This window comes from Cicer arietinum, chromosome 6 (assembly GCF_000331145.2).
Source record: "Cicer arietinum cultivar CDC Frontier isolate Library 1 chromosome 6, Cicar.CDCFrontier_v2.0, whole genome shotgun sequence".
Taxonomy (NCBI): Eukaryota; Viridiplantae; Streptophyta; class Magnoliopsida; order Fabales; family Fabaceae; genus Cicer; species Cicer arietinum.
This window is the reverse complement of record NC_021165.2, coordinates 49,980,241-49,997,230: the sequence shown is the minus strand read 5'-3', so window position 1 is coordinate 49,997,230 and position 16,990 is coordinate 49,980,241. Positions and strand designations below refer to the sequence as shown.

Genomic DNA, 16,990 nt, shown 5'->3' with positions numbered 1-16,990 from the left:
TTCCAACGTATAGATTTATTTATATATATATATATATATTGAAAGGTTATATTACTTTTATTTATATATTATTTTTTATGATTAATTTTTTAAAAAAGATAATAATTTTTTTTTAGTTCCCATAAAAAAAATATTATGTAAAAAATATTTATATTAATAATGTCAATATATAGTTTTGAATAATTTTTTTTCAGACATATTTATTACATTATAAAACGTTTATTCATAATAAATGAGTTCAAAATTCAATGTATAATTATTTGTACATTAATCTTGAGTTTTTAGTGTTTCAAAATTCATATTTTTGTTACAAGTTAAAAAATTCTAAAATTGTGTGGAGAAATTATTATAATATTATAAAAAATATGCTAACAAAAAATCATAGAAATTTAAACATTAAAAAGAACAATTAATATAAACTAAAATTGTTTGTATGATTATTTTGTAAAGATTAAAAGTTGTATTTCTTTTTTTATAGGAATTGTTCCTACATGAATTTGATCACCTCATGATAATGATAATTTGATGTTGGTTCCTGATTTCTCATACACTCCTATTTATATTGCTCTTGTTGTCAATATTCCTATGAGTGGTGAGATGTATCTGCAACGATATTATGATATTAAAGTAAGGTAGAGTGATAGCAAAGTTTATTATTTTAGAGTTATGAAATGTGTGTATACTTTGGAGATAAACCCCATATTTATAGAAGTTTTGGGCACCAAACTACTAGGTAACTAAATCCCATTCATCAGTCTACCAATTCAAGTATTATCTCTACTTGAAGTAGTTGAAACTCAATCGCGATGAGGATTGTTGAGGGTTTTCCTTGGTGCGAGCGGAAATTATTATTGGTATAGTTGTTAATGCTAGTCCTTAGGTTAGAACTAAAAAAGACTCGGGTTGTTGGTTGTCTTGAGAGTTTGGTTTTTCTTACTAACATCAAGTTGAATCCAAGGTTTAAAGTGGACTTGAGTTGGATATGTTGACCTGGGTTTGGCCTTTTTTGGCCAATATCGATAAACAAGCTCTTTAGGCTATTAGCTATTGTATGGTCAACAGTCTAAAGTCTAAAAAGTTTTCAAAGATTGAATTTTTCTGAGGTGTATCTGAAGGTGCAAATATGAGAAATGGTTGAATTGTGTTTGTGTACATTGGATTCTTTTTTATTATTTGATTAAAATTAGTTCGGGTTTGATGACTTAGAGCAAAAGTAGTAGCAAAACTAAGGAATGCAAGAGTATGATACATTTTTATAAGACTTTGATGAATCAATACAAAATGTATCTCTACGTTGAACATAAGAAGCAATACAAAATGTATCATAAAGTCAGAACCTTCATGATGAATGCTATAGTCAGCAAATGCCCGTACATAGTACAATTTAATATTTGATAACATTTCAAAACAATGAATTTTGTAACCCTAAACACCATTGAAAAACAATTTCATACATAAATATATTCTAAGACAATTTCATAAGATTGTTAGTTCAAATTCATGATTTTGTGCTCTTTGCAAAAAGTTAATATTTATCATGTAATAATTCAAAAAATTGCTATATTTATATATATACTCCCTCTTGTTGCTAGAAAATTTAGTAAAAAGAGATAATTTAGTAAATCTTATGTTTTATACTTCACTAAATATTTTATATAATGATTGTTTATATATATATATATATAGGGAACAGTTGACTCTATTAGTAATTATTTGATGAGTTACTCCGTTTAATAACTAAATATAAACAATGAATTTCACTAATCCAATAGTCAAATCAAAAGTTCATATTGAATAGATTAACTCCATAAATTTTGTAAGGCCAAGAAAATGTGTTGTTAATCGAAATAAATTTACCATCTCTGAGATTGCAAAGGTAAAATAATTTACTTGTACAAGATTATTGGACATGATGTATGATCAATTAAATGACTTAAATGAAGAAATGATGTTGGCTTTAAATTGTTAGAACCAAGTTGGTTTAAAGAAGGTTTAAAGAACTATGACCTAGCCTCTTATGATGATAATAAAATCATTTTGTTGGAACGATTTAAAGCAACAACATTTTGATTAAGTGTACAGTTCCTAAATAAAGTGAATTTTTGTAGGACCTTATGTTGTATACTTTGACGATTGGACTAAGACAAAAGAACACCAATACTCTACTTCTATTCCCTATTTTACGCGTCTTTGGTGACTCTAGTAATGCAAGCAGTGCTCTATTTCAGTTGTCTCTGATGAATGCAATTATTCTCTGATTCATCTGCATCCAATGATTACAACTAGCATATGTTCATCTACCTTTGATAGTCGCCCTCAAGTGTATGATCGTCTGACTCTAATTCTAATATATGCTCTTATTAAAGTCAATGTTTTGATGAAAGTCTACGTTTTTATGAAAATCAATGATTTGATTAAAGTCAACGCTCTAAAGAAGAAAAAAGTTTGTGCCTCCTCTAATAAACACCACAAATCCGCTATTTTTTAAAGGTCTATGAGACATGCTATGTTTATTATATTGTCTGCTTCTTTTGTCTCTATACAAGATACGTTGAGTGAATTACAAGGATTCGTTTTGAAATGTTTTCAACGACAAATCAATTTCAAAAGATTTGATATGAAACTTCATGATATACATTGATTTCTTGCAATCAAGACAACAACTAGAAACTCTAAAGATCTCTATAAAAGGGCGTGCATTCTTGACTTGAAATATACAACATCAAGAACCACACTTCATTAAGCTAATATAGCTGCCTCTACACTCTTGCTCATAATCATTTATTTTACCTAAGTGCTGATAAAAATTATGAGAGTACTACTTTGTAAACACTTTCTTGAGAGAATTTATTTTATTTTTTGCAGAAAACCTAAACCTTTTATTTGGTAACCTATCCCAATAATGACTGCAGTCCTCAACAACTTGATTGTACTAAACTAGAAGGTTAAGAAAAATTGAACATGGTCAATTTGACTAGTAGTTGTTCAGTATAAGTTTGATTATGTGGTGAATTAGTGGATTAAACCATTTAGGTTGATGGGACTGGACCTAGCAACCGTGTTGGTGGTGAACCATGATAAATCAACTATGTTATTGTGTTATGCTTTTGTTTATCTGCTCTAATTTTGTTTACTTTAGTTTAGTCACGTTAAAAGGATAATAGAAAGAAACACAATTCAAACCACCCTTTCTTGTGTTTCTCATTTTACAATTGGCATCAGAGCTTGGTCTCAAAGTTGAGCACTTAATCATATTTGAGTAAAGATCTGTGTTTTTATGGCTAACAGCTCTGAAGAAGTTACAGGTGGAAACGTTAACAAACCTCTCTTGTTTGATGGAGAAGTATTTGAGTACTGGAAAGATAGACTCATAACTTCTACATCTCTCATAATCTTGAACTTTGAGACATAGTCAAAGATGGTTATTAGACTCCAAAATATGTTGATGGTGTTGAACTATTCATACAAAGATCTCAACACTAAATAGAAGAAGCAATACAAAATATATCATAAAGTCAGGACCTTAATGAAAAATGCTATAGTCGGCCAATGCCCATGCATAATACAATTTAATATTTGATAACATTTCAAAACAACGAATTTTGTAACCCTAAACACAATTGAAGAACAATTTCATATAAAATATATTCTAAGACAATTTCATAAGATCGTTAGTTCAAGTTAATGGTTTTATGCTCTTTGCAAAAAGTTAACATTTATCATGTAATAGTTCAACATATTTTTAATATACTTTTTGTTCAATTTAAAAATATTTAATGCGGATGACTGAATGTTTGATATTAAAAGAAACAATTTAGTAAATTTGACTTATGTTTTACATTAATTTTAAAAATTTAATTGTACTTCACTGAATATCTTAATAACTTGTTTATAATGGTGATTCGTTGGCTCTATGAGCAATTCTTTGTTGAGTTACTCTGCTTAATAATTAAATATAAAACGATGAATTTTATTAATCGAACCGTCAAATCAAAAGTTCATATTTAGTAGATTAACTTCATAAATTTTTTAAAATTATTTGATACTTCATTAAATAATTTCAAATTAACGTATAATAAGTTTTTAAAAAATATAAATAAATATCGATAGCGAGGAGACATAGCTACATATTTTAAATTTATATAAATTTTTGTTTGTTTAATCATTTATATATAATGTCAATAATCAAAGTTTCAATTAATAACATTCATCGTTTATATTGAATAATTAAGTGAAGTAACTCATCACAAAATTATTGTTGAAGTAAACGGATTTTCATCCATATATATATATATATATAGATTGAGGTTAAAAGATGTGCACTCTTGGTCGTCGGTCCTAGATTTGGTTGATCCTTTTTTTGTATTATTTTTGCATCTCTACCTTTTGCTTTCTTGTATTCTTAATGGTTAGGATAGTAAGAATGAGAAAATAAAATATATTTCTTTCCTTTTATTTACTATCTTTTATAGTTACAATTAGTGTTTGTAACCATTAATCAAAAGGGAGAGACAGACTATTTATTTTGAAATGCTCTACAAATTTATACCAACAATTATTTGAGACTGGATGTTACTACTTCTATTATTTACTATCTTTTATAGTTACAATTAGTGTTTGTAACCATTAATCAAAAGGGAGAGACAGACTATTTATTTTGAAATGCTCTACAAATTTATACCAACAATTATTTGAGACTGGATGTTACTACTTCTATTATTTACTATCTTTTATAGTTACAATTAGTGTTTGTAACCATTAATCAAAAGGGAGAGACAGACTATTTATTTTGAAATGCTCTACAAATTTATACCAACAATTATTTGAGACTGGATGTTACTACTTCTATTATTTACTATCTTTTATAGTTACAATTAGTGTTTGTAACCATTAATCAAAAGGGAGAGACAGACTATTTATTTTGAAATGCTCTACAAATTTATACCAACAATTATTTGAGACCGGATGTTACTACTTCTAGTATATAATAAGTATTTCCTTTCTCCGATTTTAAATATAAGTAAAAATAAAGTTATAAAAATTTGATGTATTTGATTTAAATAAATTTAAATTAAATTAATATTTTAATTTCTTAACTTATTCTTTTGTTTTAATGTAGTCTTTTAACTGTTTTTCGTTCTGTTTTGATTCCTTAATTATACTTATGTATGTCAAATTAGTTATTTTCGTTAGATTTTAACAAAAAAACGTTAAGTATTTTCATCTCACTCATCTTCAAACTATAAACCCATAAATTCATAATCTTTTTCAATCTAAAACTCATAAAATTAATCAAATCTATGACTTTCAAACTCATAACATTTCAAATCTATAATTTACAAATTCAATTTCATAACCTTTTAAACTTGAAAATATGAAAAATTCTCAAATTCATTCTTTTTCCAAACAAATATTTTGTATAAGTTTGGATAGTTGTATTTCCATCAATTAGTTAAGAATCTCAATATGCAAATTTTTTAATCTTAACCTTAAAAAAAATTCTTAATCTTTAAAATCATATTTTTTAAGAAACAAATTTCTCCCAATTTATATATAAAAACCATAATCTTTAGTAAAATAGAAAGACTTAAAAAACAAAGAGTTCAATATCAAATGAATTAAAGAAAATATTTGAAACAACTTTGATTAAAACTGTTAAAATTAGACCGAAAACAAAAATTAAATTTGAACAAAAGGGTTTGCGATTATTCAATTCTCAAGAAATAGAAACTGAATTCATTTCCAAAATTAAAAAGCGTATGAGAAATAAATTTGGGTTTTTTTTTTTTTGAGTTTTAAAGATTATGGATTTAAATTTCTAAATTATGAATTTAAAAGGTTATGATTGAAGGTATGAATTGTCTAAGTTGTTTAAGTCGAAAGAAATAAAAAATGTGTGGGTTTATGAGTTTGAAAATAAATGAGAACAATAAAATAATAAAATTTAATTTAATTTTTTAAAAAACTAATGAAAATTACTAACTTAGATTAACATAAATATAATTAAAAGACTAAAACATAATAAATAATAATTAAAAAAAATTAGTTAAAGAATTAAAATACTGATTTAGCAATTTTCTTATCTACTTTTATTATATTTGAAATCGAAACAAATATTTGTTTAATAGTGGATATTGCAAAGGAATGCATTGATCATGATGACAGGATATTGATGTCATCATAGATGAATAAAAATGAGAATGAGAAGTGGGTCCCAGTCATCACGCCTCCATTCCATCTCCCAAATGTCACACCCAACCAACCAACTAACACAATGTATAAACGGAATCATAATTTTCTTTTTCTGCGCGTTCAGCACAATATTCTAAAATAAATACATACTAGTATAAATATAAGTGTTAATTCGTGTGTCTAAAACATATAAAGTCTCACGCAAATACATCTAGCTAGTTTATGAGAGCTATATTAAGATCTATTTTTTCCATGTCATCCTCTGCTTTTAACACCCCCAGGTTGGTTTTCAAGAAGGTTTTGGCCAAATCTCAACGTGAAGGAGATGGAGCTGTTGTTAGAAGAGGCATTGGAAGGTATATATATTTATATATTCTTCCATTTTCTATTATTATATATGAATATGTGCAGTTCATTTCATTTAATTGGAATGATATATGTGATTCTCAGAAGCGAGCTCAAGAACTTGGATCCTTTTCTAATTTTGGATCACTTCTCAGGTACGATTAATACATATAACAATTGTGGATCCGGTTTAAAATTTGGTCCACATAAATCACTTTTTATTGACCGAAGTTTGTTTATATTTAAGAATATAAAATTAATTCTCAGCATGCTTCCTTGTTTGACTTTGCAGTGTCTCCTCCTGGAGGATTTCCTGATCATCCCCACAGAGGTTTTTAATTTTTTTTTTTCATTCTGCTTCCTTTGCTGTTTTATATATAATTTTTTTTAATAATATTAGGATTTGCATCTCGTTTGCAGGTTTTGAGACCGTTACCTACATGCTAGAGGTATGTATATGTATTTATGTTACATTTCATTATACCTTCATTGGTATTATGTTTATTCTATTTGCCTGAAAAGTTATTATACTTTGTTGAAATTCAGGGTAGTATAACTCACCAAGATTTTGCTGGCCACAAGGGTACAATAAGAACTGGTGATGTTCAGGTACTTATTTAGATACCAACAATACTAATTCAACATAAAGAGTTATAAAAAAATATACGAGAAACATGAAGAAAAAGGGAATTATTATTAATAGAAGAGACAATAATGATCATTTTACAACTGTAATACAAAAAACACTAAGAAGAAGATTAATTGGAACATTGGATAGTTCTAATCTTTTTTTAATATACTTTATCTTTTGTGTGCAGTGGATGACTGCAGGCAGGGGAATTATCCACTCTGAAATGCCTGCAGAAGCAAACAACAATGGATTGCAACTCTGGATCAATTTATCAGCCAATAACAAAATGTAATGTTAATGTGTATTTGGAGTTGGATTTCTGCTATTAACATTTTTGACATTTTACTGATTAATTTATATTGGAGTTTTATTAATTCAGGATTGAGCCAAACTATCAAGAACTTCCAAGTGAGGAAATAGCATCAGCAGAAAAGGAGGGTGTTGAAGTGAGAGTGATAGCAGGAGGAGCAATGGGAGTGAATTCTCCAGTCTACACAAGAACTCCAACAATGTTCCTAGATTTCTCCATGATGCCAGGAACTCAACTGGATCAAAGTATTCCTGAGTCATGGAATTCATTTGCATATATAATTGAAGGGGAAGGTGTTTTTGGTTCACCAAATTCATCACCAATTGTGGCTCATCATGTTATTGTTTTCACTCAAGGTGGTGATGGACTTAGTGTTTGGAATAAATCTTCAAAGCCTTTGAGGTTTGTGTTGATTGGAGGACAACCATTGAATGAGCCAATTGCTCAATATGGACCTTTTGTCATGAATACACAATCTGAGATTGAGAAAACTATTCAAGACTATCACAATTGCAGCAATGGATTTGAGATGAGGCTAAATTGGAGATCTCAATAGTTTGTTAATAATAATTAACACTATCATTTAGCTATGCGAAGATTCAGTAGCTACCTGTAGGCTGTAACTGATAGTGAAATAAAATATAGTTATATTATATAGTATCTTATTAAAAATAATATGAAGCTTGCTTTTCCCTATCCTTTTAATGTCATAAGCACTAAGCATAGTTTATATTTTTACAAGAGATCTTTTATGTGCAATTCTAAAAATTAATCATTTTAATTAAAACTATAATCAATAAAACTCTATTTCAAGAGATTTAGTACTATTATATTTTTTTTTGGATATAAATATATCTTTTTCATTTCATCCACTTTTACATCTAAGTGCTATTGGATAAGCATTATCTACATCTATCTATAGGAGCTGAAAATATGTCTTTGTATATATTCTATTATTTTCTTTTCTTTCAATGAATACAAAGTTCCTTGGAAATCTTTTATATAAAAGAAAGTTTCTAGAAGATCTAAATAAATTGCTGACGATGCAACTATAATTTGTCACTCAATTCATCATGGATCGATTATATATTGACTTTTTTTTTTCTTTCATGATCACTTTCTCGCCCTATAACTAGTTCATTTTTAATAGATTTCATCTTTTGTTAAAATCTTGATTTCTTTTGGGTATTTGCGGTTGAAAAGAACAAATTATTCTAAACATAATAGTACTACAAATTGATTTTATGGTTAGTTGAAGTAAAAATTTGGTTCTTCCTTGAATTATCTTAACGTAAAAAATCAAATTCTAACACAGCGTGTCAAATAAGTTTATTTTAAATGTCCACTTTGCAATAAAAAATGGTTTATTCTCAAGAACTTTTTTTAGAAGAGGTTAACATTAATAAAAGTTGTGCCAAAAAAAATATTACTAATAATTGTGAGATTTTATTGGTAGGAAAAAAGGTTGAATAATGCTAGCGATGCATCCCAATCAAAGAGATTGAATAATGATAATGAAAATGATACCAAAAAAAAGAAAAAAAATTGAATAATGATAGCAGTTGTTTAAGAGTTCGGGGAACGTGGAAGAAACAACAAATAAAATGTTCTAGGACTACAAGAGATTTTAACACTACATCTCAGCCCAAAACCTTAAGGCTATATAGTATATGAGTCACCCCTTTTATATATCCAATATTTATCACGTTTTTAGTTGATGTGAAACTTAATCACTTACACATACCCAATGGAGCATGATTGTCTTACATATTTTGGAGACCTTGTTTTAATTAATTTTAAAAATTAGGCCTTTGATAAATAAAGTACAATTTTAATAATTAAAAAAAAGGTCAAATAAGTTAAGTCTCTATAAAATTTCAAAATTTTATTATTAGTCTCTATAAATAGTTCTTAACTTTTTAGCCCCTAAAAGTTTTGCATTCAAATTTATTTCCTATTTTGAATTTTTTGTGTGTAAAAATTTAATACTTTTAGTCCCTAAAAAAAGTCCTATAAAATTAAAATAGGGATTAAATATGAATAAATTTTTTTTAAGTAATAAACTTGAAATATCATAATTTTATAGAAACTAAAAATATATTTAAGTTAAAAAAAATTTAAACCCCTTCATTGGTGAGACTTTATGCAGTTGAGCTGGATATACATAAGGGCATAATCGACTCTGTGTATCACGCCCCACTGTGGATGGAGAAATGAATTTTAAGATTTTCTTCTTGTGGTATATTGACAAGTTTAAGTACACTATTGATGACTGATGAGGATATTGTTAGTTTCTAAGAACTTTTGGTGTATTATTTACAAAAATGGCAATTTTTTTTTTTTTTACTTAATTGTATTTTCCACTAAGATATGTTGAAGATAAGTGTTGATATTTAAAAATTAAAAACGATTTTATATTAGAACACTGCATTATGTTTTGTTTTCTATAGTACTAATTGATTAGTGTTAAGATAAATGAATAATAATCCATTACTAAACGATGATTAATTGATTAATATAATGTCGAAAATCAGCAAATGTTTAAGTTAAAGAATAACCAATTATGAGGACCTTAATAATCAATCAGAATAGTAAATTAGGGTTAGTATATCATAAATTAAGATTAGCGAATTATGAATGACTAAATAATTGATTAGGTTAACAATCACAAATAGATCATGGCTAAGTTATATATTAATCAATTAGAATGATGTCATTAACAAATTAATTTAATAATAATTTATTAGAATCTTAGAATTAATCAATTAAATTTAATCTGAATGATTTATTAAGTTAATAATTATCTAGTAATAAGAAGTTAGATAGTAAGATTAAATTATTAACATAGAATTAAGTTAACGAAGTTGAATAATGTAGATATTGTATATATAATTTGTATGATGACAATAAACGTAAATTTATCGTAGAACACCTAATTGTAAATATGGGTTGAGTGTTGTTAGACAATGATTGTTGACGATGATTGTTATCTCTTGCATGTTATTTGTTGCATTCATTATAGGACATATTAAAGGTTGTGTCATGATAGAGTTGGAGCTCAACGGTGGTGGTGACCTTGAAGGAATTGTAAGTAGGAATGTCTTACATAAAGGTGAGGCATCGCCGAGGCATTTCGATGAATAATGAATCACTTTGACTAGACACTCTTGTTCTAAGGTAGTAGGTTGTTTTTGTACTCTTATCAATCTAAAGTTAGAATGACCCTCGATGAAGTGGATGATTGAGATGGTAAATGTGTTATCATGCATCAATTGATATTTTTATGCGTTATAAGCTATGATGTTGAATGTACGTTTAATTTACCCTACTCCACTCGTTTAAATCTTGCAAATGATAGCTCACGTACATTTGTTTCTCCTGTGACTTCTTATATGCGACATGTGTTAGTATATGATGAGTTGATAGCAGTTGAAGCAACCACCAACATGGAAGAGACATAATAATTAGGATTGTATAGAGTCATCTTTGATAGTTTATTTTCTATTAGCAACCGCCAATTCAGTAAATAATAGTTTATTTTCTATTAGTTGTCGATGTGTTAGTCAATTAATAAATTTAGGCATGTTAGAGTCATCTTCGATTAGTGTGCCAATTTTATTGTTGAACTTTTTTGAATTTTTCATTTCGGTATGTTTTTGAATTGTGATCATTCTATGCTTGAATATGTTTTTTTAGACCAATTTGTAATTGCAAGTTTTTTTAGAATAGATTTACTATTTTGATAGATGTCAAAACTTATTTAGTTAGATGATGTTGAAGTAAAAATGTCGATTTACAAGAAAGGGGGGGTTTGAATTGTAAATGCACCTTTTTAAAAATTCCTGTTAAAAACTTAAGAAAATAACTCAAGATTGATCTTGGTTGTGAAAACAGAAAACAGAGAACGTTCTTGGTTTTAACCGGAAAACGAAGAACGTTCTTGATTAGTTAAAATCAACAATTCAGTTTATGTAATTAACTTGATAATCAATCAAACTGAAAGTAAATAGATAAGGGAAGAAATACCACACATCGATATATCTTGGTTCACCCAACCTAGGTTACGTCCAGTCCTCACAACCGTGAGATTTTCCACTAAATGTTTAAAACAAAGAACCTTCTTGGTTTTACAACACCTAGTTGAGATCAACCTTGATCTGCTACAAAGGTAAAACCTTTCCACCCAGAAATAAGTTCAATCAAGTCACCTATCAACCTTGATATGATTTCTTTCAATCTACCCAAACTATATTAAACTCTTATAGTTTGAGTTTTACAATAATGATGAGATTGCTTTTTAGAATCTAAGAAGGCTCAACACTTGTTTGAGTTCTGATTCTTTGACAGAGAAATACAAGAGAATGATTCTAGAAATCGAATGGGAAAAATCAGATTTGATTCAATGTATGTGTGTGAGAGAAATTCAAGTATGATTGAAATGAGTAATGAATTTTCTTAGGACTTGAAGCTCTGATTTTTCCTTGAGCTTGGCCTTCTTTTTATAGGCTTTTTAGAGCATTTAATAATGGTCAAAAGAGTTGTTGGTAGTGCTCTGTCAGATTTGACCAAAACCAATATATTTGAATAAATATATTCCAGCTTTTGAACTTTGTTGACTGGGTTGATTTCTTTGTTCTTGGTCAGATTTATCTTGTGTTTAATGGTCCTTGAAGCTTCATATGTAATTATTGATGTTACAGCTTCGATCTGGAGCTTTGATTCTATCCAAAACAGTTTGGTGAATGATTATAAACCACTGCAGAAGTAAGGAGATCAAAATTGAAATTCTGCAGAAACGGAGATTGATAATCAATCTGGAGACTGGTATGATAATTCTGGAGAAAGATGTTTGCTGCTGAAGATCAAGTATAATAAGTTGGATAATGTTTTATCAGTCTGGAGGTTGGTGTTGCAGTGTTGTCCAGATTGATCAGAGTGTTGTCAAGAATGTTCATATATGTCTGGTCTTGCTAATTCGTGATCTTCTCTCTTTGTGATTCGAATGCCTTCTTTGACTAAAATGGTTCCTACATGTTCCTTGCCAAGTATTGATAACATTAGCATGAAATTCGGAAGCAGAATCTTCTTTGAACTAATGGAGATTGGTTGATTTTGGAGCTGTGACAATCATTCCACTGCTGTCCAGATTGATCAGAATGCTGTCAAGAATGTCCAGATATGTCTGGTCTTGCCAATTCATGATCTTCTCTCTTTGTGATTCAAGTGGTTTCTTTGAATCTAATCATCTCAGTTGATTCCTTGCCAAGTGTTGATGAAATAGATGTAAAATCTAGAGACTAAAACTTCTTTTTAACTAGTGGAGATTGATTGGTTTTTGAGGTGTGATGATTATTCTAAAACTGGAGAACATTCTCCGTTTTCCAGATTTTACTAAGAATTTTCTCCTTTCTTGTTTGTTCAGATTTTGCTTTTCATGCTGATTTATTCTTGCTTTACTTGGATCATATCTTTGATTAATACACTTAAACACACATGTTAAATACCAAAACACTTAGAATCATAATTAACATTCTTAATTAACTTTTTGTTTGTTTTCATCAAAACATTAAATTGAGATTTTGTCTCAACAATCTCCCCCTTTTTCTTGATAACAAACATGTTAATTTAGATTTTAATTCTGATTCTAATTTTAATCAAAGAGAGCTTAAAAACTCCCCCTCAGAATATGATTCAGATTTTTGAACTAACATAAAATCTGAACATAAAATCTAAAACAAAAAGATTGGGGAATACAAAGGAAATATATACTACACATAGAAAACAATGAATAGATTCCAGTTTTAAGAAATATAACATTTTCTAAAAACTCCCCCTAAATATATTGAAATTGATATCCTTTAAAATTTCAAAATGTCAGAACACAAGCAAGATGTCTCTTTGCTCTTTTGTCTTCTTTCACAACAGACAACATTTTAATTTGAACATGATAATGAGCGCAAGGGAAGCAAAATGAATGTGATATCATGTCAAGTATAAATCTCTCTTTACAAAACATTTTTATGCTAAAAAAGTTTGTATTTATAAAAAACAATCAAAGAGATTTGTTCACATAAAAAATGAATTTAAGGACATAAAAGGAGAATTTGTAGAAAATGATTTGAGTTCCATGAATGAATTAAATAGTAATCATGATAAGAATATACCTTGATAAGATCCAAAGAAGCACTTGAATTAGACAAGAGGACAATGTGAATATGTGGTTCTTCTAAAGGACCACCATTCAAACTTGTTACTATTCCTTTGATCTGATGGTTGACTTTCATCAAGACTCTAATAGTAGTAACTTTGGCACCATATCCTTCCAATTTAGTTCTTCCAATAATTTGATCATGACATGTTTTTAGAGGAAATGTCAATAATGAGATGTTTAGGAGTGCCGAAAACTAAATGGTTCAAACTCATTTAGAAGTTGTCGATATTTTTTGAACCATATCATCTTAATAGAAAACATTAGACTTGATTGAATGTTGCATATAAACTGTTAAGAACGTTCTGGAGAATATTCTGATTTTCTGCATAATGTTCTGCTCTTTTGCAGAAAGTTCTGCTCTTTTGCATAATGTTCTGCTCTTCTACAGAATGTTCTGCTTTTCTACAGAATGTTATGCTCTTATGCAGAATGTTATGCTTTTCTGGAGAATTTTTCTCTCTTCTGCAGAATGTTCTGGTACTGCTCTTCTATAGAATGCTCTGCTCTTCTGCAGAATGTTCTGCTTTTATAGAGAATGTTTCTCTCTTCTACAGAATGTTCTGGTATTGCTTCCAGAATGAACCTTTTTCCTTAAATTGATCATTCTCTTAGATTTTGCCTTTATCATTCTCCAACTTTTAGGAGAAGAATGAAACAAGGACTAATTATTAATCTCGGTTTCCTGGAAAGCATTCTATTGTTGTTGTCCAGAATATTCTTCTTCTTCATCTCCTTTGTTTTAATGTTTCCAAAGGTTAAAGGAACTCCAAATTTTTGTAACGAGATGAGACATCATACTTTTCCATTCACGTGTCTTGAGCATGCCTTGTCCATGTATCAATGTTCTCTCTTGATTGTTGGATGGTGTTCCTACATCACAAGTTAGTAATGATTTTGGTACCCATATTCGTTTGAGTCCTTGATGGTTAGTATATATTCTTTTAGAAGATTTTTTAAAACTTGATTTCTTTTTAAAATAACAAGTTGATTCAAAGTGACCATTTTTGGAATAATAGGAATACTTTGTTGTTGGTCTTCGATATGGTTTCAAAATCTGAGTTTTACACGGATTTAAAGTTGATTTTGCAGAAATTCCATATCGTTCCCTTTTTCCCAGATTTTCTGTAGAAGGTTCAACTTTCGTTTTGGAACTTTCTCCGTTTTGAGAACAACATGGAGAACATTCTCCTTTTTGCAGATTTTTCAAAATTGGTTCAGCTATATTTGCAGAGCGATCTTCCCTTTTAAAAAACCTTTTGCTTTTAATATTTTCATCTTTTTTCTTAACGTATCAAGCAAATTCCAAATGTCCAAGTTTCTTACAATATGAGCATTTGGTTTTGAATTTATCCTCTTTTCTTTCCGAAACAAAAAAGTTTTCATATATTTTCCTTTTTTGAGTTTTATCAAAACCAATACCAGCTTTATCAAATATTCCCACTTGAGATCCCATGATTTTTTGAAAGGTTTTAGTAGCTTTAATAAAATTTGACAAGTCATTTCTAAGAAGTTCATTTTCACTTTTAAGGAGAACATTCTCCGTTTTCGTTGCAGAACGTTCTTGATTTTCAGATTCATTAGTTTCCTTAAAATGAGATTCCTGCATGTTCTGAATGATATTTTTTAGTTCATCAATCATAACATGAGCTTTCTTTTTTCCCCTTTTTTCTTTTAAATATTGATCATTTAAAGAGCTACATTTTTGAACAAGCAGATTTGAATCATTAAGTAAGCTAACAAAATCTTTTTCAATTTGTTCACATAAAAGACATGGTTCAGAATTTATTACCTCCTTGTCTTCAGTATTTGCCATTAAACTTAAGCTAGCTTCTTCAGGTTCCTCTGTTTCTGTTTCATCATAATCATCCTAGTTCACCATCATGGAGTTTTTCTTGAAAGGGAACTTCTTTGGTGCTCTTTTGTTCAAGGGACATTCAGTTTTATAATGTCCTTGTTTATTGCATCCAAAGCATGTGATTTGACTTTTGTCTACCTCTATTTTGAAGTTTTCTTTTTGATTTGAAAATCCTTTTTTGATATGATCCCTTCTTCTCACCATTCTATGTATCTTTTTTGTAAGACGAACTTTTTGAATGATCTCTTTAAGTTTATCATTCATAGCCTGAATTTTCTCTTTCTCTTCTTTTTCTTTGTGAAATCTTTCTTTAAAAGAACTACATTTTTGAATGAGAAAGTTTGAATCATTTAATAAATTATCAAATTCGATTTCCATTTGTTTGCATATAAGACATGGTTCAGAATTTACCTCTGTTTCTTCAATATCTGCCATTAAACACAGATTGGCTTTTTCAGGTTTCTCTGTTTCTGATTCATCAGATTCATCCCAGGTTGCCATCATTGACTTCTTTTTGAAAGGAAATTTCTTTGGCACCTTTTTGTTTAATGGACATTCAGTTTTGTAATGTCCTTGTTTGTTGCAGCCAAAACAAATGATTTTGCTTTTATCTATTTCAGTTTTGAATTCCTTTTTATCTAGAAATCCCTTTTTGATTTGATCCCTTCTTATCAACATTCTTTGTATCTTTCTTGTAAGACGAACTATCTCTTTATCAACATCTTCTTGTTCGATTTCTTCTGAGTCCTCATCTGTTTGTACTGGTGTACTTTCTTGAGATGCTTTCAAAGCTATTGTTTTGACCTTTTTGATTGGTTTGTCTTCTTGTAGCAGCACTTCATGTGCTCGTAATGTTCCAATTAGTTCCTCCAGTCCGAGTACGTCAAGATTCTTGGCCTGACTTATGGCTGTCACCATTGGTCTCCATATTATTGGAAGACATCTCATGATCTTTCTGACTCTGTCTTGTACTGAGTATGCTTTCCCTAAAGAGCGCATTTCATTTACAATGGTTGTGAATCTTGAGTACATCTCATCAATGGTTTCTCCTTCATTCATTTCAAATAGTTCAAACTTTCTTATGCCTATATCAATCCTTGTTTCTTTCACATGGCTTGTTCCTTCGTGATGAGTTTGTAATGTGTCCCATACTTCTTTAGCAGTTTTGCATTCATCAACTTTTTTGCTTTCTTCCCGACTTAAAGCACAAGATAAAAATAAGTGAGCTTTTGAGTTTAGAAGTACCTTAGATTTTTCATCTGTTGTCCAATTTGCTTCTTTCTTTTCAGCAGAGGTTGAATCATTTTGGTCGACTCTTGGTATGAAATCTCCATCTGTAATGACGCGCCAAATACATGTATCTTGAGATTTCAAGAATAGCTGCATTTTGCTTTTCCAGAAATAGTAGTATGTGCCATTAAAGTAAGGTGGTCTGTATGTTGACAG

At 29.1% G+C, this 16,990-nt stretch overlaps 1 protein-coding gene across 1 annotated transcript; it reads left to right on the top strand.

Moving 5' to 3' along the window:
• Window positions 1–6,312: 6,312 nt before the first annotated feature.
• On the top strand, window positions 6,313–8,174 carry LOC101494204 (pirin-like protein 2). Its single transcript, XM_004506340.4, has 7 exons — window positions 6,313–6,548; window positions 6,643–6,692; window positions 6,830–6,868; window positions 6,958–6,986; window positions 7,084–7,146; window positions 7,356–7,456; window positions 7,548–8,174. The coding sequence occupies exons 1-7, from the start codon at window positions 6,415–6,417 to the stop codon at window positions 8,032–8,034; spliced, it is 903 nt and encodes a 300-aa protein (XP_004506397.1). The 5' UTR covers window positions 6,313–6,414; the 3' UTR covers window positions 8,035–8,174.
• Window positions 8,175–16,990: the final 8,816 nt, after the last annotated feature.